General features: G+C 39.9%; 3 protein-coding genes and 1 long non-coding RNA gene across 7 annotated transcripts; 2 read left to right on the plus strand and 2 right to left on the minus strand.

Annotated features, from left to right (window-relative positions):
• Window positions 1-4,485: 4,485 nt before the first annotated feature.
• LOC122841368 lies at window positions 4,486-7,092 on the minus strand. Its single transcript, XR_006372380.1, has 3 exons — window positions 7,027-7,092; window positions 4,705-4,801; window positions 4,486-4,619 (listed from the first exon to the last, which is right to left on the minus strand). It is a non-coding gene; the product is annotated as an uncharacterized LOC122841368 (long non-coding RNA).
• A 321-nt stretch (window positions 7,093-7,413) lies between these two features.
• On the plus strand, window positions 7,414-12,853 carry LOC122841369 (profilin-2-like). 3 transcript variants are annotated; one of them, XM_044134640.1, is made up of 4 exons: window positions 7,462-7,643; window positions 7,741-7,855; window positions 8,970-9,162; window positions 11,253-12,853. In XM_044134640.1, exons 2-4 carry the CDS (start codon window positions 7,757-7,759, stop codon window positions 11,348-11,350), a joined length of 390 nt encoding a protein of 129 aa, XP_043990575.1. In that variant the 5' UTR covers window positions 7,462-7,643; window positions 7,741-7,756; the 3' UTR covers window positions 11,351-12,853. The 3 variants fall into 3 exon arrangements, with proteins under 3 accessions (XP_043990573.1, XP_043990574.1, XP_043990575.1); XM_044134638.1 differs by having other exon boundaries at window positions 7,414-7,855; XM_044134639.1 differs by having other exon boundaries at window positions 7,418-7,855; window positions 10,913-12,853.
• Window positions 12,854-13,720: 867 nt separating this feature from the next.
• On the plus strand, window positions 13,721-19,356 carry LOC122841370. Of its 2 annotated transcripts, XM_044134642.1 has the most exons (8): window positions 13,721-14,091; window positions 14,218-14,373; window positions 14,497-14,615; window positions 14,695-14,860; window positions 15,312-15,427; window positions 15,503-17,930; window positions 18,027-19,196; window positions 19,269-19,356. In XM_044134642.1, the coding sequence occupies exons 1-8, from the start codon at window positions 13,833-13,835 to the stop codon at window positions 19,316-19,318; spliced, it is 4,464 nt and encodes a 1,487-aa protein (XP_043990577.1). In that variant the 5' UTR covers window positions 13,721-13,832; the 3' UTR covers window positions 19,319-19,356. The 2 variants fall into 2 exon arrangements, with proteins under 2 accessions (XP_043990577.1, XP_043990576.1); XM_044134641.1 differs by having other exon boundaries at window positions 13,722-14,091; window positions 15,503-19,196.
• A 559-nt stretch (window positions 19,357-19,915) lies between these two features.
• ahsg2 (alpha-2-HS-glycoprotein 2) lies at window positions 19,916-21,948 on the minus strand. Its single transcript, XM_044134643.1, has 7 exons — window positions 21,589-21,948; window positions 21,352-21,462; window positions 21,131-21,212; window positions 20,890-21,044; window positions 20,723-20,818; window positions 20,581-20,649; window positions 19,916-20,495 (listed from the first exon to the last, which is right to left on the minus strand). The coding sequence occupies exons 1-7, from the start codon at window positions 21,784-21,786 to the stop codon at window positions 20,112-20,114; spliced, it is 1,095 nt and encodes a 364-aa protein (XP_043990578.1). The 5' UTR covers window positions 21,787-21,948; the 3' UTR covers window positions 19,916-20,111.
• Window positions 21,949-23,882: the final 1,934 nt, after the last annotated feature.

The raw sequence follows: 23,882 nt of genomic DNA on the forward strand, positions 1-23,882 counted from the left end.
TTTTTTTTTACAGACGTACAGCCTATCTCCAGCGAGACATTTCGGCGAGGTCACCCTGGACAGGCCGCCAGTCCATCGCAGACTTTAGGTTAGTTAGAATTACCAAAATTATTTCTATTTGCTCAATGCCAGAAAACTTGGTCAAAGCATTTTTTTGAGATATTCTTGTTTACACATATTTTTTTCCAGTATCAGGAATAATTGTCTTCTAAGCTGTATGATCTGGGTCAAACCTTTTTTTTTTTATTTCCTTCCACAAACTTAACAGACATATTTCAGTTAATAGGAGACAAACCTAAGGATGTAATTAAAGGCCACACCCAGAAGACACCACGTTTTCTGGCATTTAGCAAATGTTTGTAATTCTAATTAATCTAAACCAAGAGGTTTGATGTATCTTCAGACAGTGAGAAAAATGAGTATGTCTTTTTATTTGGTGTATGTAAATATTTGGGTTCAACTTCAAATCTGAAAAGTGCGGCATGCACTTTTATGGTGCAATTCCTTGGAAGTCCGAACTCGGAGCCCGGAGTGATGTTACGTCTGAGTTAACAGTGTTCTAGTTTAAATAGTCTGAGAATGGCTACTTGGCGACACCCAAGTAGCCATTGTTCATTTGTAGTACCTCTTACGGACATCTTTTTAAGCTTTACTTTCCATAAGCAAACACCACTTTTAATTTGTTCAGTTTAGAGTTGCAGGCACTGCAAGTAACATGGATTTTAGATGCACTCTGACTTGTGTGTGTTAAAAAATAAGAATGTTTTGACCACATTTTACTACGAAAACTGTCATTTGTACAAAGATAAAAAAGCCATTAATATTTTAACCGCTTGAAATAGGTATTCTTGACTACATATGCTCTGTTTTTACTAAATTTTCTATTTTTAGTTATGAAATTGTATGAATGTTTGTATCCTGTGTTTGTATTATGGGACTACGGATGGAAATGATCATTTTGCTATATGCGGTTTATTTATTGCAACATTATTATTTGCCGTCCCATTTAAATAAACTCAATCAGAACTATTGTTGATTGAAGGAACTGCCATTTTAGATGTCAAAGTCAGCGTTGGATAAATTCAGACATTCCAAGTGGGAAATCCGACTCCACAACTTATTAAATAGATTATTTGTTAAGAAAAATGAAAGCTATATTCCTTCCTAAATGCATTAAGATCTGTGGGCTAGGGGACATGAATACTCCATCCGTGAATGGAATTTATTTAGAAAATGTAACTAACTGTACCAGAGGTTACCTGAAGGCATCAACTCTGGCTCTGTAGTTCTATACACTGCAGTGTTAGTGCCAGTGATGTTTACCACCAGAACATCTCCAAAGAAGCTCACTGCAGCAGCCTCATAAAAACTAAGGGGAGGGCTTTTAAAGGGGCGCTGCCTTGTCCCGGTTTATTATTCTAATCCCTTTATTTGCATTCAGTCTCTGCATTTCACGAGAGCCTGTGTAACAGCTAATATGGTCAGTGTGGAGGATTCAGACCCCACAGGCTTTACACAGGGGTCCTGACATTTTGTCCTGTGTTAGGAGCGCAATTCCTGATGGGAATGTTTGCTCGGCCATATTCAACCCCTGGGGGGATATGGAATCAGTACATTTAAAGGATGTTCAGTTAAGTTTGTTTTGTAGCAAAATATGAATAAATCACAGAAGTTGCTGGTATTGACATTTTAATGTCTTTTGGCTAGATCAAGTAGAAGGAACAATTCTGGGATGAATCAGTGTTGAGGTAAGAAAAAAATGATTGGTTTATTTAATGAGGCATCTCATCAGTTTTCAGCCGGATTGAGATCCAAGCTGTTGTTGATCTGGCTTCGCTCAGGAGGAGTTTTAACACACTTCTCTTCATTTGAAAGTTGCATCGTCATCATTCTGAAGAAATGAAATGCTCATTACCAAACCCTACTTTCAGTTCATGGTTGCATGGCTGAATCCAACTTTGAAGCAGTCATCCACAGCCCAAGTCTTCTTCTCTTTAAGCAACAGGAACTTTTTTCTTTCTTTCTATTTTGGTCTAAATTATGGTTCTAGTCAGACTTTTCTGTGTACAACTACTTTGGCTGGTTTCTCACAGTTTGCTTTGCAATGATTTCTCTTTCCTTTCATTTGTCAGACATTTATCTTGTGTAGGTTTTTTTTATGTAAAAAAAAAAAAATCAAAAAGGTAAATAGAACGAGTGTTGGGTCGAGTGTTTCGTTGCTGCCAAAGTGCCTCTCGGCAATCCGGTTTATTTCCCATAAAATGGTGCCACGTTTGTAATGCAAAATTTCCCTTTGGAATTAATGAAGTATCATTGAATTTGAATTGAATTGTGAAGGAAATGCAACTTTGAGCAGCACAGTTGAAAATGAGACAGCAGTCTGGTATTTCCTCCCTGCACTGGTCACCAGCTTGGTCTCACATTGCTATAGGCTATACTGAAATACTGAAAAGCTACATGTAAGGAAACGAGGAGGTAGAAAATACCCTTTAAAATGTTTATTTTAAAACTAACATGGAAAAAAGTCAATTAAATTCAAACTACAGAAAAAATATATATATTTTGGCCCCTGACTGTTGGGAGACCTTTTGTAAAAAAAAAAAAAAAAGAAAAAAAAGAAGAAGATTGTAGCGAGTGTGGTATAGGGGATTCAAAGAGCTCTCCAAAGACTAAACCCATATTTTGCTGTACAGAAAATAATCTACATATGGAGGACATTTAAAATGACTGCCAACATACCCAATCTGACTGTGCAAGCATGTTTACCCTGAAAGAAGGCAGCAAGACGCTACAAGAAATGTCCAAAAAAACACAAAATTTGTTTTGTGAGGGGCTCTTGCTGATATGAAAGTGCATATATGTACATTTAGAAAGAAACTAGACATGTTTAACTGTCATAGGATATATGCATCGAGGTAAATGCAACCTTTGTTTTAAAAAAAAAAAAGAAAACACAAAGCAGGAGTAAAGTTTATTGGAAAATAGGAGCATGACCAGGACGTCTAGAATAATGTTATTTTAAAAAGTGTGACTAAAACCGCATTATTTAGACAGAAGACATGTTTGGCTATACAAAATACACAATTATATATATATATATATATATATATATATATATATATGTCTAGATAGATAGATAGATAGATAGATAGATAGATAGATAGATAGATAGATAGATAGATAGATAGATAGATAGATAGATAGATAGATAGATAGATTTCTGTCCATTTTTGAGCTAGCACTCCCTCTGCTGGCCAAAGAGGGTATTTGTTTTTCGTTTTGTTCCTTTCCAAGTAAAACGAATAGAAACAACTTTAACTTAGTAGTGAGTAATCTCCCTTGACTTCTGCCTCCAACCATCCTCTTAAGTTCCTCTGTAGGGCAGCTGTAAGTATCTTCTTCTTCTTTTCTCTCGATCAAAATTTCTTGCTGGTTTGGTCAGATTTACACAGCCTTGTAAATTAATTTATGGCACTTTTTCCACATTATACCCTAAATGTTTTTACTTATTTTATTGGATATTTATGTAATGGACCAGTGCAAACTAACAAGAAACCTTTTGAAAAATAATAAACTGAAGTGTATTAACTAACCCAACTTTATTCAGGGAATTCAATACAATGCCCTGCAGCATAGAGCTAGCCTGGCCATTGCCTTCCTAAACTATTCTGCTTGCTTCTAATCTCACGTCACCGCTCAGTACATTCCTTCGACAGTATTTGAACTGGGCCAATCGGTGAACAGAAGCAGAAGTTGTGAACGATGTCGACAATTTTCTGTATCGTTTCAGAATTGTAGTCTGCCTGTAGTTTTAGCGATGACAGCAGAGGAAGTGGACAAAGCCATCCACTACATGTTGGCTACGATTCCAAATATTGCATTAACATTAACAGTCACCCTCTGTCGTCACTTTTCTGTTTGTGGTGGGTGAGAGAGGGTTATTTACAGTCCAAGCAATGTCAGGTAAGCTTTACAGCGTCAAACTCATGCATTACAATGGACAAACGTTCAAGACTTGGGTAAAATTTAAAACCCCAACAGAGTCCACACCTCCCGAAAACAATTGATTCTCAATAGTCCACAGCGGAGACCCTCTGTATAAAGCAAAGTGTAAAACAAGGGGCTAGTTTTTACCAGGCTAATAACCTAATCTCCCTTCTCTCAGTAGCTAGCTCTTAGTGAGACAACTCTCCATTTAATACACAATGCAAAACAAAATTTCTGTTAGAATTTGTTTTTGTGCTTGTGTAATCTTTCCTGAACAGAGGATCCTTGTTGGTTTTCCACCTGCTGCTGGCTACATACCTGACAGCAATCAGTGTTTTGTTTGTCTTTGGTTTTTAGTGAGCTGGCAGGCCACCATTTGGTGCCTGACGCCTAACCGTCACTGGTAGAGTCAAGCCAACTCCTGAGTGTAACTTCCTAAGAGTTTCTTGGTTTTTTTAAATGCCTTCTTTGCTCCTTGACCTACTACTCACTCTAGGCACCTCACAGGTTGGACTCTGGTGGTTCTCACACCTCACTGGCTGCTTATTCTGGACCTCCCATCTCTGTGTTTCATGGTTGTCTTCCTCCGTGTGATCATCTTCAGCCGACACTTGTCTGCTCTCCAACTTACCCTGCTCAGAAAAACAAATAATTGCAAGATTCAACCTGCACAGAAACGAACCTCCACAGATCCCATTTCCCTCTCCATGCTGAAACCTCTTCTTTGAACCGTGAGCTCAAAACTGCCATTGAATAATCTGCATCATCCTGCTTGTCAACTGCTGGTCGCTCTTCTCTTTCTCTCCAGACCTTCCTGAGAAAACCAGAGAAACAGACTTGTTATTTTGCAGATTTGACCATGTCTTTTAAATAAACCTTTTACCTATTCAAGAACTCCCTCTGATGCAGCATTTGGGTCAGAAAAATAGCTGAAATCACAACAACTAAGGGAAACAATAGATCACTGGACTCATTTATTTCCTTGTGCTTGTACATGATTTCTAATTGCCAACCTGGACAACTACCCAAATGGCTCATGTCAACTATTACTGGTTGGGTGTCTTGTTGTTGCTGGAAAAAGATAAATAAATTTTTAACATTATAGCTTCACATTTGATCCTAGCAGGGGTTGCATGAGAGCCTCTCAATGCTAAACGTTTGGAGTTGTGTCTGGAAATGCCACAGCTGCATCTCAATTAGATCAAATATTTGAGACTCTCAGGGTTGTACGAGCCAGGGTCTGTAATCACTGGTCCCAGTGGATTCTGACTCATAAATGGTAGACTGGATTGAATTTGCTTGGATTTATGTGTTCTGACCAGACTGCCCAAAAGCAGTCACACAACTCTTTTGTGTTGAGGAGTAAGTAGAGAAACATCTGTATGTGGTGCTGTTTGTGACATGGATAGATTTTAAAAATGTCTTAAATGTTTGTTGGCACAAAGTGTCTGCAGGCGCAAACACTCTTGTTCTTTGTTGCAGATCAGTAACACAAACAATGAGAAATTATGAGTAATAGAAGTTGGTGACGTATGTCTCGGAATAATTGCCTTTGTGTTGGAGGGGTCATATGTGGACAAACTTGTTGATGGGAATTGCACAGTTGTTAGTGGCGAGGATAGTGGAAGGCCTGCAAACCACAGCACCCAAGGCCATCAAAGGACAGCTGTACTCAACTCCAGAAGGCCACAACAGCCCCAGACAGACATACACCATAAATGGAAGTAGGTCGTCAACGAAGGAAAGGAGCAGCAGCCCCCAAGCCAAAGAGGCGCAGGGAGAGATGAAGGCACAGATCTTCCCTGACCCTGCCACATCATCACCAACCCTGTAACACAGAGTCCTCTGTACCCCAATGCTCCCTCCAACACCCGAAAGCAAGACCACCCAGCACCAAGCAGGGGAAACTGCACCCCCCAAAGCACCCAATACGTCTGGCAGCCAAAACTCAAAAAGACCAGGGCAGGGAGGGCGCATTACCACAACACCTGAAGACCCCCAGGAGGGGGTTAAGAGGGATGGACCCCCACAAATGGCCCGTGTAACCTCTGTGGCCCAAGATTTTTCAGCTGTATTTTGTACAGCTGCAGTAAAACGTTTCAGCAGAATTAGAAAGAAGCTGCACACATTTTGGCAACTCTGAACTACATGGAAGCAGTTTGTGAAGCTAGATTCCAGGATCAATCAGTTTTAACCGTGCTGTTTTAAAAAATTGTTTGGTTTGGTTGATGCCATCCATTGAGATCATTTTAAAGCTCCAACTGTTATTCCTGCAGAACTGGTGCATAAAAAGTTAAAAGGGACCAAATTGAGGAAACAAATACATCAGTAATCATTAAGAAAAAAGTAGATAGCCTTTGAGCCTCACTGTAACCTGCATGGGGAGACAGCAGCTTAGAGCCACAATCCTGCAGTAAAAAACATGACTGTCAGGTTAACCAGTCTCTCTAAATTGCTGTTTTGTCTCCGTGTGTATGCCTGGTTGCGACAGACTGGCAACCTGTCCAGGGTGACCCCGCCTCTCGCCTAGAACATTAGTTGGAGTTAGGCACCAGCACCCCTCCTGAACCCACTAGGGACAAGAGTGTTAGAAAATGGATGGGTGGATGGATGGATGGATGGATGGATGGGTGGATGGATGGATGGATGGATGGATGGATGGATGGATGGATGGATGGATGGATGGATGGATGGATGGATGGATGGGTGGATGGATGGATGGATGGATGGATGGGTGTCTGCCTGGTTGTTTGTCCTATTTGTCTCTGTTTTGCCCCAAATCTTCCCATTCAGCTACTATTTAGCATTTGAATTAAAATGTAATTCTCTTTAGGCAGAAGAGTGCAAATATGGCTATATAGGCTTAATTTGTATCAGAGAAGTTAGATACAAAACACCCAAGAGTACAAATGAAAGGACTGGCAAAGGGGCGATATACTTACACAAAATGGGAGAAAATGGTTGCATACTGATACAAAATGAAAGTAAGAAGAAACTATGACAATGCCTAAGCAAAAACGAATCGCTTGAATCACTTACCTATAATGATGTCACCAAGTAAAATACACACAAAGTAGAGTTTGCAGGTTTTTTTTCCTTTAGCCCAATTTGTTTCTAATAAAAAGAACTATTTATTCTATAAAATCCAGCAGTGAAAATGTAAATTAAATTTCGGAGCTATATTTTTCATTGTCAATCAAAATTTTCTAGTCAGCAAACAAACCACTGGATGGCAATTTTAACTAAAAGAAAGTGGGTAACAATTTTAAAATCCCGACTCTAGTTGTCTGTATGCACTAGTGCCTTACACAGCACAACGTCTGGCTAGATAGTCTTTGTCACCTTATTAAACAGCATGAAAATACTGTTGTATAATAAAAATAATGAAACCGAATAAAATGAGCACATGTGCATCCGCCTCTGACCCACAGCACAGACTCTTGGCTGAGCTGATAAGTCCTTCTTTATTCCACCGCGTGCTGCCATAAAAGCACCAGGGAGCGCATTGTGCGGAGTGATCTGATACGGACTACACCCAGCCGCCGCCTCACTGCCCTGGCTTTCTTTGCTGCCCCAGCCTTCGCGTTGGTCAACGTCGAAGTGTGGGTTGGATTGGAGACTTTAAATTTGCTTGGAGATATCGTTCACCTTCCCAAGTCTGTCTATTTTTTTGGTAACATTACCCGCAAAGCTACAGTCTTTTTTTTATATATAAATTTATAGCGTCAATTTCTTGAATATGTCTTGGCAAAGCTACGTGGAAAACCTGATGGCCGATGGCAGCTGTCAGGATAGCGCCATTGTTGGGTATACAGACGCCAAATATGTTTGGGCAGCGCATGCCGGTGGTACATTCAACAATATCACGGTAAGTAATAAAAGAAAGATCAAAAATTGGAGAGAACTGGTGCTGCTAGTTGCCATTACTGGCGCGCGCTTCCCCACGCGGACGCTCAGTAGGGCTAAAACCGTTACCTCGCAGGCTCTAAATGAACCGAGCTAACGTTACGGAGCTAGCCCATATAAGCTAACGTCTATGGGCAGATAAGCTAACTAGCTTATCTGAAGGTGGCCTGCGTTGGATATTAGACATTCTAGGGAAACACTGCTATATTAAACCTTCTGTGACAAGACTTCGGTTTTCATGACAGGGTGCGAAGCTTAAATTATTTGCTTCTTCTGGATTGCGTTTTGAAAGATTTTGGAGCTCCAGCAGTGAACGTGAGGCTAATTTAAAAGCAGCTAGTAGACGGTGTCTGGCAGCAGAACGTGCATGCTTTTGTGCGCGCAGCTGCTTCGATTAGCTGAAGTTAAGCTGCTACTTTACCGGCTACCTGTGGTTCAAAAATCTCTGGCTAGCAAAGCGCAGACGGTACACGCCTTTATGTTCCGTCAGACCAGCCACCTGTTTGCACCGTTAGCTAAAAGGAAATGAATCTTTTCGTTTTATGTAATGAGCTTGGTGCATAGCGACACAGTATAACACTCGATAAAAAAAAAAAAAAAAAGGCAAAGCATAATTGCCAATTTTCAAATACTGTTCTGTCAATACATTGATTTTAATTAGTCAATCTTTCAAATGTGGAAGGATTAGAGACTCTCATTTTAACAAATAGTGCTTGCGCTGCATCTACAGGTACTGCATGCAGCAATGAATGACTCTTCAACAAAATCAATGTGCAAAATTAAAACCGCATCTATTTCAGATATATACCTTTTAGGTAGCCAGACCCACCCCTCATTACATTGAATGGATTTAAACTAAGTGCTTCCAAACTGCTTGCCTAAACATTTAAACAATATCTTGCGGTTTGATTCACTTCTGAGCCTTGTAGACATAAATGGCAATAATTTTGGTACTTTCTGCATCAAGTAAAACGGCTACCTCAATCAAAGAAGCTGCAGCACATTTTTTTAATCCAATTGTTTTGTTTTTTGTTTGTTTGCTTGTTTTGTGTGTGTGTGCGTGTTTTGTCTTTCAGTCTCAGGAAATTGACGTCCTCGTCGGAAAGGACAGGGAGTCGTTTTACACAAATGGTCTCACCCTGGGCTCAAAGAAGTGTTCTGTCCTTAGAGACAGCCTCCAGGATGATGGCGACTGGACGATGGACATCCGGACAAAGAGCCAGGGAGGAGAACCTACATATAACATTTCTGTAGGCAGAGCTGGAAAAGGTAACATTAAACTTGTATGTGGTGGGGATCCAGAAATTGGGATTTTTAAAAATGTATTCATTTATTTTTACTTAATTGCTTAAGAAAACCACAAGTATTAACAACCCCAATTTTTTATTAACATAATAGGAACAGTATATATATATATATAACAAAGTAAATGTACCTGTAGTCATCAAAAGGCAAACTTTGTGATATTTGTGAGCATCTAGCATGAAGATTAAAGCAATATTTTTCTTTTAATGTAACCCTTTAAAACATTTAATTTTGAATTCTTAAGCAATATTTATTGTTGCATCTAATTAGCCCTCAGACACAACAGCACTAGTTCTTCATAAATGGCATATTTAAGGGGGAAATACTTTGATAGAACCTTTTAAAGTAGGGTTCTATGAGGAAAGCCAGGAGTTAATATCTGACCTGTAGCTTACTTATTAACAACTTAGGTTAGACAGAGGTTAAGGAACGGGCCACTTTTAAACCACTCCAGTCTGGAAAAACATTGTAGAACTTTATTCACCAATATTGGATTCTTTGCATACAAAGTAGTGTTTATATATATATATATATATATATATATATAGAGGAGTCTGTAGGCTGTGGTCTGCCATAATGACCCTTCCTGACCATCTTTAATAAAACTAACCTAAAATGCTCTGATGGCAAACAAACGTGACAGGGTTTTAGGTGATCTTCTCACATCCGTTTTGACATTTCTGATCCTGGACTTGTCTGCTCCATGCTAAACGAACAGTCCAACCGTCTTAATCCAGACTGAAGTCCAATAAAGGGATGCTTCAGAAATTTTGAAGCAAGATTTTGTTGGATAAGCAGTTTGTAACTTGTCTGTAGCAGATGATCTTCACATCCTTCATTTAGTATAAAGCTTTATTTCTAAGGTTTTTCCTTAAATTGGATTTTTTTTTTTTTTTTTTTTTTTGAAGAAGTAACTGACAAGCATCCTGGCACCTTTTTGTATTTTCAGGTTTGTCACAATCAGTTTTTAAGAACTAATTGCTTATGTTCAAGAAATTAATAAAGTCTGAGCCAAATTTAAAAATTCTTCAAAAAAAAGTTTAATTAGTTCCACATTCAAATTGGGAGGAGGATAGGGTGTTAAAAGGGTCTTTAAATAATGACTTGGTCTGGCCTGTGTTTTAGATAAGCTAAAAGCCTTGAAAGACTTAATTTACATGAAAGCAAAGCAGAATTTATTTTAAAATGGCTGCAAACTTTCTTGCAGTATGATGATAAGTCTTGTGTTAAATGGTTAGCAGAGAAATTTGCCACATGAGTTTGCCTCTAGTTAGCAGAATTAGAAAGAAACTGTTTTGGCTTTCTAACTTTGTCTTTTCTTTCTCCTGACTCTTGTGCATGATGTTTTGTTAATGTGCATTAATTAAATGTTGCACCTCCTGGAATATTACAAGCATGGTGTGTCATCACTTTGTCTTTATTCAAGCATCATTTCTTACTATCAGACAGTACAAATAAGTCCTGTAGCTGCATTTTACTTGGGTGAATTTAGAAGTCACTGGGTCTTCTACAATGTAATATACAATATTCTTAATTTCAATTTGCATTTTTACAGTAAATGGGAATGCAGCATTTACTACAGGAATCTATAAATTCCAAGTGGTGCACATTTCTGTTTATCAAGAAACTTTTTTTCTTTACCTTTTTTCCTTTCTTTTACTTTTCTTAACTATCCTCTTTTTTTGTTTTTTCCTTTCCATCTTTTCTCTTTCAGTTTTGGTTCTTGTAATGGGCAAAGAAGGCGTCCATGGAGGCGGCTTGAATAAGAAGGCTTACTCAATGGCAAAATACTTGAGGGATTCGGGATTTTAATGCTTTCAAGCTCACGTAGATCCAAGTTGAGGGACAAAAAAGAAGAGAAAAAAATATCGCTGTTAAGAATTCTCCTGCGAGCAGTCAAATGTTTTTGGAAACATTTAATAGCAGTGAAGAGTGATAAGATACTGTGTCACCTTTGTTCTCAACCCTTCATCCTGTATGGGGGGCGGGGCTCTTCTGTTGTTCATTTGTCTATTTTTTATTTATATATATTTTTTTCCCCCCTTGTGCTCCAGTATTGGTTTTAGTCATGGGAAAGGAGGCGGTCCATGGTGGAAATCTTAACAAGAAAGCACATGCAATGGCTGAGTACCTGAGGAAGTCTGGATACTAAGCAACCTCGCCACCCCATTGGTCAACTTAGCAGCTCACTCCCACTCACCGTATTGTTGACACTACTTCCAGGATTTAGGTGGCAAACAGTGTTACTTCCTACCCAGTCTCCTTTTATACACAGTCTTTTGTTGGCTAAACTCCCTCATCCACTTTTTTTTTTTTTTTTTTTTTTCCCCCCCTCCCTTTAACATTGTTTATCATGAGTTTGACACTACAGTTATGGCATGTTTATTGAGATGTTTATCAACCAAACATGTTTAAAAAAAAAAAAAAAAAAAATTTAAGCTAAAGTGCATACTTAAAAGTGTAAAATAAATTTGGACTCCTCTAACAAAAACTGACTTGTTTTCTCTGTACACATCAATATACATATACCTTTTTGTTAAGCATTATTAAAAACATACCTCTAAAAAATGTTTTCCAATATTCAGCATGCAGGCATTATGAAAGTTGCATGTATGCGTTTATCACAGCAAACCCAGCCCTGTTCCCCCATATCCTTCCACAGTGTTTCAGCCAAACCATCTGTCATGCCTTTCTCTTAATGTCCTATTGTTTTTTTTGTTTGTTTTGTTTTTTAAGACAGATTTCCCCTAATTGGCCACCTTCTGTTTCTTTCGTTTTACCGTCCATCACCTGATTTTTGTTTTGCTATTGTACCTGAATGTGGTCTTAAAGTAACTGATGTGGCGTTGGGCTGTTTTATGAGTGTAACGTAAGGTTAGCATTACACCAATTTTATCATTTTTGATCCCATCTTGGAGTCTCAGTGGACATTTCATCTCTTGGCAGTTGAGTTGGGGCCAATTCTCTCCTGCCATTTGTACATTTTTGCTGTAAAAATAAAAACACTACACCTTTGTGAGCTCGCCCTCCCATGTGGACCAACTTCCATAAGAGAGGTACTTTAGCTTATTAGAGGCAATTGTTGGCTGCCTGGAAACCACCGAGATGACTTCAGATGACTGTAAAACATGTAACCGCTTCTTTAGACTTCAACACTAAAATGTTTCCTCACTAACTGACTTCTTGCTAACTTTAATGTGCATTGATTACTACAAAGGCAATGTCATTTTTACTACAGTGTGAATGCATTTAGACTGTACACCGAGGCTGCTGGGCTCCAACACCTTGGGATTGTTTTTTTGCCTTGTGCTTTAGTCATCAAAGTGTATTCACAACTTGTCATAGTATGGTACCTAGAAATATATTAAAAACAATGCTGTGTACACTAAACATTGAAAATGATGTTGGTTGGAATAAGAACATTTGTAAGTTGTCTTGTGGTTTCTTTTTTTTCCTTTTTTTTTTTTTTCCTGAAAAATAACTGTAATTCTGTGCCATAAAATTCAATTTCTGATCTGATACTAATACGAGTTGGATTTGTACCTGCTGCCCAAGCAAGAAATAACTTTAAATGGCACTTTCTCAAGGGATATTTTGGCATTGGTAATCTCCAGACTTTGTGGGATTTGTACAGAATTAAAACAAAGCAAAAGTTTGGAATATTTTGTCATCTTTTAAGTTGAACTTGATTTTTTTTCCCTTCAGTTTTTTTTTTCATATGCCATGACTTCAGATTAAATAAAACATAATCCAACCAGAGATGAGAGCCTGGTTGTCCAGTCTTTTACCCTGTGTGTCAAATTGTATACAGATTGCTAAAATGTAAGCTATAGTCTGAAAGTCTCAATTTTCTTTTTACAAGGTGTTTAAAGAACATTAAAATGTTAAAGTTCTTGAACATTTCAAGAACTATAATAAATTGAAGGACCGTTTAACCTGTACTAGTACTTCAGAACTTGGATCAGGGAATGACCTCATTGATTTATTTATTTATTTTTATTTTTTTTTTAAAGTTCAAAAACCAGTGAGATTTTGGAGTTGAAATCTGTAGTTAAAAGGGCAATATGTTTTATTTTTGTGCTATCAAATACTGTGGTGACATGGATCCCTAAGGAAGGTTTTATCACCCTGAGATAAGGGACAAAAAGTGCAAATAAGTTAACAGCTTATTTGCTGATGTGGTACCTGCTGTGAAAGGATAACCCTCTATTAAAACCTGAGAAGATAAGCGAGTTATTAGAATATATTCCATACTTTTGTCTCATCCATTATATTGTTTAAGATTATGGACACCTGTGTCATCTAATTTTATACCATATTAGAAGGAAGATCATATGCCTTAAGGTAAGATGGGTTAATTAAAATACATTTTATTAACATTGGGCTGAAGGATGGGCTGAGTACCAATTTTTGCTTTCATCTCGTCTCATGCAACAATCACTATTTACTGGTCCATGAGCTAATTAGCACAATTGTTAACACCTGCTGTATCCAGGTGTTTACCAGACCATAACTAGGACTAAGGCTGTGTGCTCTGGTTTAAACATACTAACCAGCTACAGGGGTCAGCTTCCACAGGACACTGCTGAGGCCGTTTGCCTGTGTGCAGTGCTTTCTTTTTTTCCTTCCCTTCAATGGCGTGTAGAGAAAGCAGGGGGGGTGAAATTTTAGCACATTTAGTACTTCTTGTGTTTCTAGTGTCACTATGTAGCTGTGCAAAACTGACGAGGCTTAAGGCATTAGGTGAATCTAGAGGAACCTCGGCGCACACTGAAAAGCAACCTGAAAGAAGTAATCTGCTTCATGGAAGACTCTTAATTGGACAAAGCTCCCAGAAAGACTCTAACTCCACAGAGGCGGCGCTGGATGAAGCGGACTACCAAGCGGACATGGGTAGGTGTTGCAGAATTTAAAACTTAATTCACTTCTTAAAAAAATAATACTAATTTTAAAAAAAAATAGTAAATGCTGTAGTACATAGAATTGTCATTTTAAATAAACTTTGCTTTATTTTGAAAGGCTGGCAGACCAGACAAGAAAAGAGTGACTGGCAAAAAATGGCACTGGAAAACCTGCTAAAAATGGAGTCAAAGGTTGAGTGCAATCAAGATTCTATGAAGCTTCTTGTTCACGATGCTGCCTCTACCCCTGCATCTCTCATCCTAATAGACCGGGGTATGCTTCTTTTTTTTTTTTGTTTGTTTTCCAACTCTTCTGCACAGCTGTTCCTAGTTTGAAATATAAGTGGAACAGATGGAGCTATGATATTTTATGAAGTCTCCATCTTGTCCTTTTCAGGTCACTTGTCTCCCCTGTCTCTGACAAAGTTGCCCTCAAGCTGTGGTTACACCATTAGGTCAACTCAGAAAGATCTGGTCTTGGTAGCACCCTATGATGGCTGCTTTGTCATTATTCAGGTGGGTTTTCTATTATGGATAGTCTACACATCTGATGTATCTGTGCTGTTCTTATCATGCAAAAACACTCTGATTGCAGGAGAACTACTATGTGCTCCCATTGCTCTGGTGGGGCCTACCTGTCAGAATGTCATGTCCTTTAATGGGACATGTGTCACAAAACCCTCCCATGGTCACTTGTCATGCTGAGGGCATGGTTGTGAAAACGGACTGGATCACATCTGCTTCAAAAATCAAAGTAAATGGTAAGTATTTATGTTAGCTGTGGTGTTCTCTAGGTGTGATAACTTGCAGATACATTGTTGTACCATCATCAGAAATTGGCTGGAAATTTAGAACTTTCATTTAGAAAATCCCAGTGACGGGAGTCTTTCTAAATTTTTATTGGAATATTGCCAAGCAGTGAAAACTTGGACTCTCTTATAGAAGTGAGTACATTGAGCCTTAGGTTAGCACTGCAGTTTAGCCTGTTTAATTTTCTGCCTTAAACAATGATATCAGCTTATCACTTTTAAAATTATCTAAAAAATTGGCTGCATGGAATTAAAACGGCTATTTTATTTTTTTTTTAGTGAAAGAGAATGATTTGGAGTAAACTTTCTCTATTGACACTGGTTTCAGTGTGGGATAGAACTCTTAAATTGGTGTGGACCCTGGATTATTAATTTTACTTGACTTTTTTTCCCCCTCCTGTAGTAAATGGAAACTGGGAGTCCCTGTTGACAGCTGCACAACGCTGTGTATTTGGTATAGTAGAACATCCAGAAGGTGTTGTTATCTCTGTGCACTATGCACCTTGCCTGGTGGAGAAGGTAAATTTTAAAACACAGATCATTCTTCTAAGGAGGTGGGGAATAAAATTTAATAATGGTGACTTTTGTTTTCAGGATGGAATGCACTCCCTTGAGTTAGCTGGAGATGTAGAAACCAAGGTTTCATGTCCATCGTTGTTGGCAGCTCAACTCAAAGGGACAGAGAGCCAAGGAAGAGGTTCTGTGCAGGAAAGTGACATGGCAGGCAAATGGGTGTATCCATTTCCCACACCATATCCATCTTTAACACGTCCTCCTGCTCAAATAGCATCTCAAATTCCTAGTTTTTATCAAAACCAGAAGACCCCAAGCAAACCAAATCAAGGTTCAAATCTGGGGCAGCTGCCATACACTCGTTTTTCAGGTTTTCCTTATGGTTACCTTCAAAGGGCAGACTTCACCACTACTAAACGGCCACAGACCACTAAACCTTCAAAATTCAAAGTTACTAAATCTGCAGATCATTTTTACCCTCAGACGTCGTATCCCCACTCTCCTTTTCCTGCAATGCCACGAATGATGCAACCTGTGACCAAATCACCACATATTCCCCAGAAGCCACCTGTCAGCAACCTTCCGATTCCAGAACAAAAATTTCCTTCAACTTATACAGAAGCTTTATCCCTGCTCTCAAATTCTTATCCACTGTATCTCCAAAGATTACTTGACAAACCTGGGCCATCAAATCCTACAATGTCTGAGAAGGGTCAAGGTGAACACATGCCATTCCACTTATTTTGCTCTCAGCAGATGGCGGCCGCAAAACCATCTGTACTTTCTCAGCTAGCATGGCCTGAAATGTTTAAAAGTGAAGTGCACCAGCTAATTCAGCTTGTGTGCATCCAGATGGAGGCAGTCTTAAAACCTCCAGATGTTTCCCAGCCACCATACTCTGACACTGTGAAAGGCCAGGTGTATAAGCCATTCAACCTCTTGTGTGCCTTGCAAAGGTCCCAGCTGCAACATTCAAAAACACCTCAAGGTCAAGTGTATTACTCATTTTTCTTGTTCTGCTACCAGCAGAAACGAGTCTCAAAGCCTGCTGATGTTACACGTGAAACCCCCAAAGGCAATCTATACCAGGCTTTGTACCCCTTCTATTTTCAGGCATCTCAAAAGCACTCTGGAGTTGATGAGCCCTCTCAACCTGTGACTCCTCAAGCCCAAGTATACCCACGGCAAACTCAGAAACCTGCCGTAACTGAGCCACCACAATCGATGACTCCTGAAGCCCATGTATACTCGCCATACTTTCCCTTCTATTCCTACCCAAAACCAACCCAGAAGCCTGCAACCCGGCCACCACAATCAGCAACTCCTCAAACTCCAGTATACTCACCATACTTTCCCTTCTATCCCCACCCAAAACCAACCCAGAAACCAGCAACTCGACCGTCACAAATGGCAACTCCCCAAGCACAATTACACCCTCGGTTCTTTCCCTACTTTGCCCAACCAGCGCCACTTCAGAAACCTGCTGTAACTCGACCACCACAATCTGTAACTTCTCAACCCCAAGCATATCCATCGCCATTCCCCTTCTATTCCCAGCCAAAACCAACCCAGAAACCAGCAACTCGACCGTCACAAATGGCAACTCCCCAAGCGCAAGTACACCCTCGGTTCTTTCCCTACTTTGCCCAACCAGCGCCACTTCAGAAACCTGCTGTAACTCGACCACCACAATCTGTAACTTCTCAACCCCAAGCATATCCATCGCCATTCCCCTTCTATTCCCAGCCAAAAGCAACCCAGAAACCTGCAACTAAGCGACCACAATTGGCAACTCCTCAAGCTCAAGTATACCCACCATTATTTCAGTACTTTGATCAACCACACCCACCTCAAAATCCTGCTGTGACTCTGCCGCCAAGACCAGCGACACCTAAAGCCCGAGTATACCCACCATTTTACTACTACTATACCCATCCACAGGTGGCTCAGAAACCTGCTGTTACTCAAGCCCCACAGCCTGCAGCATCTCAGAACAAAGTTTATGAGCAGTTCCCTGACATCTACCCCAAACCAGAGCCACCTTCAGTGCCCATTACACTTTCTAAACCCCAACAGCTACAACCTCCTCTGGGCCAGGTAACCCAGCCATTCTACTCTTATCACCTATGTACCCTTCCACAATCAAACCCAACTTCGAGATCTACAGCTGAAGATCATAAGGACCAAGAACAACAAAAGCAAAGGTGTTTTTATTCTCAGCTGTTGCCTGAATATCAGCTGGCAAACATTCCAACTAACACTCCTCAGGGATATGGACCCTGTTTGCAGTATAAACCACCAGCTGTGGAAATGAGTGAAAGAGCTTCCCTGGCCAACCATTTCTATTATTCACAACCTCCCGTTGCAAACCCTCTTCAGGGCCAGTTTAAAAACCCCTTCAACATGTTTTACTACTTACTGCAACCTCATGCTATGCAGCAGCCTGATGTGCAACAGTTTGCTGTTTTGTCAAGTCAGCACAAAACAGAATCTCCCCCATCAAAACAAGGTAACCCTGTTCACTGTCATCAATATTGTCCTTTTGTATTATTCAATTGCTGTTTACAAATAGCTTTGCATCAGCATTTTTACATTTCTATCCCAGGTGACGGTAAAGCTGAACCTCAGTTAAATACAAGTTCCTTGCCAGTGTCTGATCCCATCTTTAGCCAAGGCTTGGAAACTACTGAAATTCTACAAAAACCTTCTGCACCAGTTCTGCAACCTGGTGCACAAATTTCTCCTTGGGCACCTCAAACTTATGATGCATATGAATACTTTCTCCAACCACCAGATGGCATCGTTGCACTACCCAGGAGTAGTCTTGCCATGATTGCACATAAAGGGCCAGTTTCTTATCTTGGAAATGAATTTCCAAATCCCATGAGGTCACATGGAGCACAAAACATGGTACTACCACACTTGGAACAAGGGAAATCTGAATCTCCCAATGACCCGTCTGAACTGTGGATGCCTGACGGTGAACAAATGAAGCCAATTGCGCAATATGAACCTTTTAACATCCAATTTCCTGAACAAACTGTCCATTCTAGGCCAAATTTTATGCCTTATCTTGGCCAACATGGTCTACATGTAGGACAGTTACAAAATAAACCTACTGCTGAGCAACGGTCGTTGCACAAATCTGAATATAAAAGTTCAACACATCGCAACTTTAAACGTGCAATTGACCGGTTTTCTTTTCCTTACTATATACCTGGAGATTCTCCTGTGTCAAATGACTCTGTGGGCCTTAATGGTACTCGAGAACAACAACCTGGGACGGGGTCAAATAATTCCACTAAAGAACACAAAACTCAAAATTTCTATTCAGAACCACGAAGTTATGTCCTACTGCAGCATGGCCCACCAGGAAAGGAGCCCAACCGTTTTAGAGAGTTGAATTATGGCGCAAACTCAAAAGCCCTAAAACTAAGACGAAATTCTCATCTGCAAACTTTAGAGTCTTTGCAGGAAAAAAGACAAGAATTAAAGAGGTTGGGGAAAGGAGTATCTACCGGTAGTCATTCACTTGGTAGCAATTATTTGCAGAGGGATGGTGACTCATTAGGTTTGTTTATCTCGTCTGACCCTAATACAGTGAATTTGCACCATGAGCAATCTTTCAGTGCTGACAAATTAAAGCCTGAAGTTCTGAAATCATTTGATGGCCTCTGGAAGTCCCGAACACCTTCAGATTTCAGCCAATCGTTTCTAGCCAATGTTCCAGAAAAGACAGAAGTGAAGAGTGCTACGATGCACCAGCTAGCCACAGGTATGTTCTTAACTTTTGAATGAGTCTTTCATATGATTCTGTTGAAATAACTTCTTTCCCTGATTCTTGCAGAAATGGACAAACGTCTTCAGATGAGCAAAAGGGATTTAAATAGGAAATGAGTTTTCCTTAATAATAAAAAAAACCAACCTAAACTACACATGATTTTGTGGTTTTAATATTTGTATGGGGGAAAAATTGTCAAACTTCACAGCTCCCATGTGATCTGACATTTAATGTTTGGTAAATATTCTTGACTGGCATTGTGTTAAATTGAAGACCAAGAGGTTATTGCTGGTTTTAGTTTTTGTTCAGAGACTATGCAAATTCTGGATGTTTATTCTCATTTAAACATTCACATTAAGTGTCTTGGCCTTCAAATAATGGTGTTTAGCTAGAATATTCACATTTTTAAAGATGCAATTGGGTAAGGGTAGCAGAATGAAGGCAACTGTTTCAAATCTTGTGTTTAGGAGGCTGACCTTTTAAACTGTAGCTGAACTACATGCCTCCCCACATTCACTCCTCTTCCAGCTACTGGAAACACTCCTGGGTACAAAGTTGTCTTGTTTGCATGAGTCAACATGACTGACAAATAGGACTGTGCACTTTGTCAATAATGTGAAGTGTCCTCATTGACCCATAAGGCAATATGTTTTTTTGCCAGCAACATTAGGTACCCAACTTAATAATAATTAAAAAAAAAGCACAGTGAAGAGTTAAAAACAAGGACTGATCTTTATTAAACACTTGCATGCAAATCTAATTTCTAGTAATCTTGTTTCTTTTCCAAATGCTTACATGACCAGTTTCAAACTCTATTCTGAACCTAAGAGTATTACAACACACTTGCAGCAGTTCCTCTAGTACCAGTGTCGTTAAAGCAACTATTGAGTCTTTAGGAGCTTAAGACATTTAGAAGAATCTGATCCTTCCTGGGCACACTTGCACTGGAGCAGCAGGACCTGCAGGAGCATTGGCTACAATGGAGGCAGGTGCTTCTCTCTTCACCAAAGCGACGGGGACTTCCACGCTGGCTGACGAAGCGTCTGAAGACGAGTCGTCAGCAGCTGGCAAGGGACTGGCAGGCTCAGCGGCAGGAACAATCGCAGCGGGGGCAACGGGGACCACTTCAGCAGATTCCGCAGATTCTGACAAATAGTTGCTCATGTGGGGGTTGTGGAGGGCTGTGAGTTTGTGGTGTGCGGCGCCGTGCTTGTGAGAAGCCCTACCAGGGTGGATGTGAACTTGAGGTGGCAAGACAGAGCCTATGGTGTTGTTTGCATCCACAAGTGGCATCTGAAAGTGGGGGGAAAAAATGTCATTTAGCTTTTCCGGGTAAATCGGGTCATGTCAAATTACAGGGAATTTAAAAGTGTTTTACCAGAGTGGAAAACATCTTGCAGTTCACGCTGGGATCGTTTGTACCTTCGGAAATGCAAATGCCACGTGCCTGAAAAGGAAGTTAGACCATTTAATGTCATTTACCAGCTACTCCTACAGACTTCATAATGTTGTCCACTTACAGCCATAGTGTCATTCAGGGGTGTGCAGGTGTCATTGACGCAATTGGCCTCAACTACAACAAATTCTGCCTTGTACTTTTGCCCACCAGCCACAACCTGAAAGACATTTAAAAGGTTGGAGTCTGCTTGAACTTATGGTTGCATGACCTTTGCATGCTGAGACCCACCTGTGAAGACATCCTGCCAATCTCAAAGAGCGAATACGTCAAATTTTGTGTCTCATTGTTGAGTTTTGTCAGTGAGGCTTGAACAAAGTCCTGCCCCTGCGTGTGATTCAGTGGAAGGAGGGTAGAGCAGCCAAGGCACAAGTCCTCTCTCGATTCTAAACATCAACCAGAAAAAAAAACAACAAAAAAACGCTATAAGTGTGTGGTGATTTTTGCGTAATGCCGGTGTGTTAAATCTTACCTTCTGTTTTACATTTGAATGCCAGGACGGTGAGAATACCGGCAACCTTCTTTAGCACCACATCACAATCCCCTTCAATAGCCTAGAGATGCACAAAGAATCAGTCCAAACAGCTGCTGATCTTGTAACATAAAAATCTTACTCTCGTCTGACTGTCATGTCTTGTCTGGTATGGCCGAGCCACTCTAAGTCGTCTGTGGAAGAATAATCTGCGTTCTCACCGTCAGATGTTTGGGCCTGACTGTGCAGTTGGCAACAGGTGTGGGGTCCAGAACATGACAGTCGGTCTCCAGCAATTCAATTTCCAGGACATATGTATTGTTTCCATCAGGCTGTGGGCAGATTAAATAAGACAAAATATTACTTAATTTGTTTACCTCTATATTGTCTTTTAGTTCTTAATAGGACACAATTATCCTATTGATCTGAGATTCTCACATGTACACCTGCTGACCTACCGCAGTGTGGATCTTGATCTCTTCGATCCGGTTCAGCGCGTACTTGTAGCCATGGGTGTGCTGTGCGTTGAGGTGATCCTGAGCCACCAGAGCAGCCTCCTCCGCCTCGGCGGAGTCGCACTCGGGGAGCAAAATATTCGGCTGAGCCCATATACCCCCCAGCAGTCCCAAAGCCACAGTGATGCCCAGGAGTTGCATTTCTTTTCAAGGCACAGTGAGACGTCTGAGAAACGAAGCAAGCGGAAAACGGAAAGAAGTGGCAGAGCTCTGGTCGCCTGTGTTGAATTTGTTCTGCACTTTAAACCGGTCCAAGTTTAACACTGTGATCTCTCCTCCTCCTGCGTCACAAGTGGGCTGCGCTCTGCATCAGGAGAGCTGCCAAGACAAATGGACACGAAGTTTAGCATGGAGCAAGTGACCACCAGTTCAAATCGGTAGTTAGGACTTTACGATAACGGTGCAAAATGAAATGTCTGGATCACGACGGAGGTCATGGGAGGATTTCCTGTTTCTCATCATGAGCTGATGAGTTCACGTCTTGATGTATGGAATTATTTCTCAAATAATTAATGACTGGTTAGTAAATGTCGAGCTGTGTTTACGTCACACGGGAGCTGAAAGCAGCGGTCATTAATGGTTTCTAAGAAGTTTCAAATCTCACATAGGGTCATTTTGTGTGGACTTTGTGTGTTCGCCCCATGCATGTGTTAGTATTTTCCTAGTAGTGCCGTTTTCTGTCACATTTCACAAGCACGCACTTTCTCCTTACTGGCCACTCTAAATGGTTCTCCAGTGGGGGTGTCTGTATGTTTGTTTGGTGGTCCGTCTCTGTTGACCCCATGATGAACCTGTCCAACTTCCACCTTTTACCTAATGAGCTGCAAATGTTTGTTTTAAATAATGTGGTGTTTTTGGTACACCTTCTCCTGCTTCTACAGTGCATGGCAATGGCGATTTGAGCAGCAACAAGTTTTTATTAAAGATCAGTGACCTGGACCCATTCAACACCAGTGTCGACGTCATATTTGGTTGTTGTCCATCTGAGATCAGGAAGCTTTTCTTGTTATTGTGTTTAATGGAGTATAATAATAATAATAATAATAATAATTAATTGAATTAATTGATTTATTTATTATTATTATTATTATTATTATTATTATTATTATTATTATTATTATTATTATTATTATTATTATTATTATTATTATTATTATTATTATTACTATTATTATGTCCCTTTACAAAACCCACTAGGTTAACCAAAGTGCTTGACAGCAGGTGAAATCAAATATAACGTAAAATACAAGGACTAAAACACAAAAGATAATAGAATAAAATATTCTTTTTTATTGGATGCCATGGGGTAATTTTAAAACACATACTGGCCTCTTTCAACAAGGTTAAGAGACAATTATTATTCAGTTTATTCATTTGGTGCCAATTTCACAGCATATGTCTATGAATGAGATTTTAATCACATGCAATTCATAGTCATTGTAATTATAAAACAAGAAGACAAGAAGAATTTTAGCTCATTTAATGGCTTTGATTTAAAAAAACAAAAAACAAAACATGATCTACTGTACCTTCAGTTTGTTTATAGAGGACAATTTTATTTTAAAAGACTGAACCTCTTGCTGGACTTAAAGGCAGTATCACAGGCACAACCTGAGAGTTGGTTCCACCGGAGAGGAGCCTGATACTGTAACTAAACGATCTGCCTCTCATTCTAGATGCTCTAAGAACCACCAGTGACACACGCATATCAGACTATAACTTTATTAATCCCTAGTTGAAGAAATGCCTTGGTTACAATGGCCAAGCAATAAAGTGGCTAAAGCAGATAAATTTAAAAACAAGAAGAAAACAGCTGTATGAATATGAGAGTAATGGGTAAAAGAAAAAAGTAAAATACAAGATTTATACACATCAGTCCAGATGCAGATGTAAAACTGCAACTGGACTGAAGATTAGTTAAGTTATATTTTATTATTTAGTGTACCGGGTTATTATTTGCACTGCGCAGTGCTCTCGCTTCCCCCCCGAGTTGTTGACGAAGCCTAAGTGTTAGCAGCATAATGTCCAGTTTTCAAGTTTGGCCTGGGAGGATTTTATTGATTCATGATAATGTTTTTGGCATGTAGCTGGTCGATGAGCTTCTGTGTGTGATGAACGAAGGTGTCAAATCCAGCCGCTAACATGTACACAAAAACTATAAATGTCTGGGCAGAGGTGAGAGTTCATCTATTAAATTGACTGAGGATGAATACAGAAACAAAAAGCTGGCGTATTGA

This window comes from Gambusia affinis, linkage group LG12 (assembly GCF_019740435.1).
Source record: "Gambusia affinis linkage group LG12, SWU_Gaff_1.0, whole genome shotgun sequence".
Classification (NCBI taxonomy): domain Eukaryota; kingdom Metazoa; phylum Chordata; class Actinopteri; order Cyprinodontiformes; family Poeciliidae; genus Gambusia; species Gambusia affinis.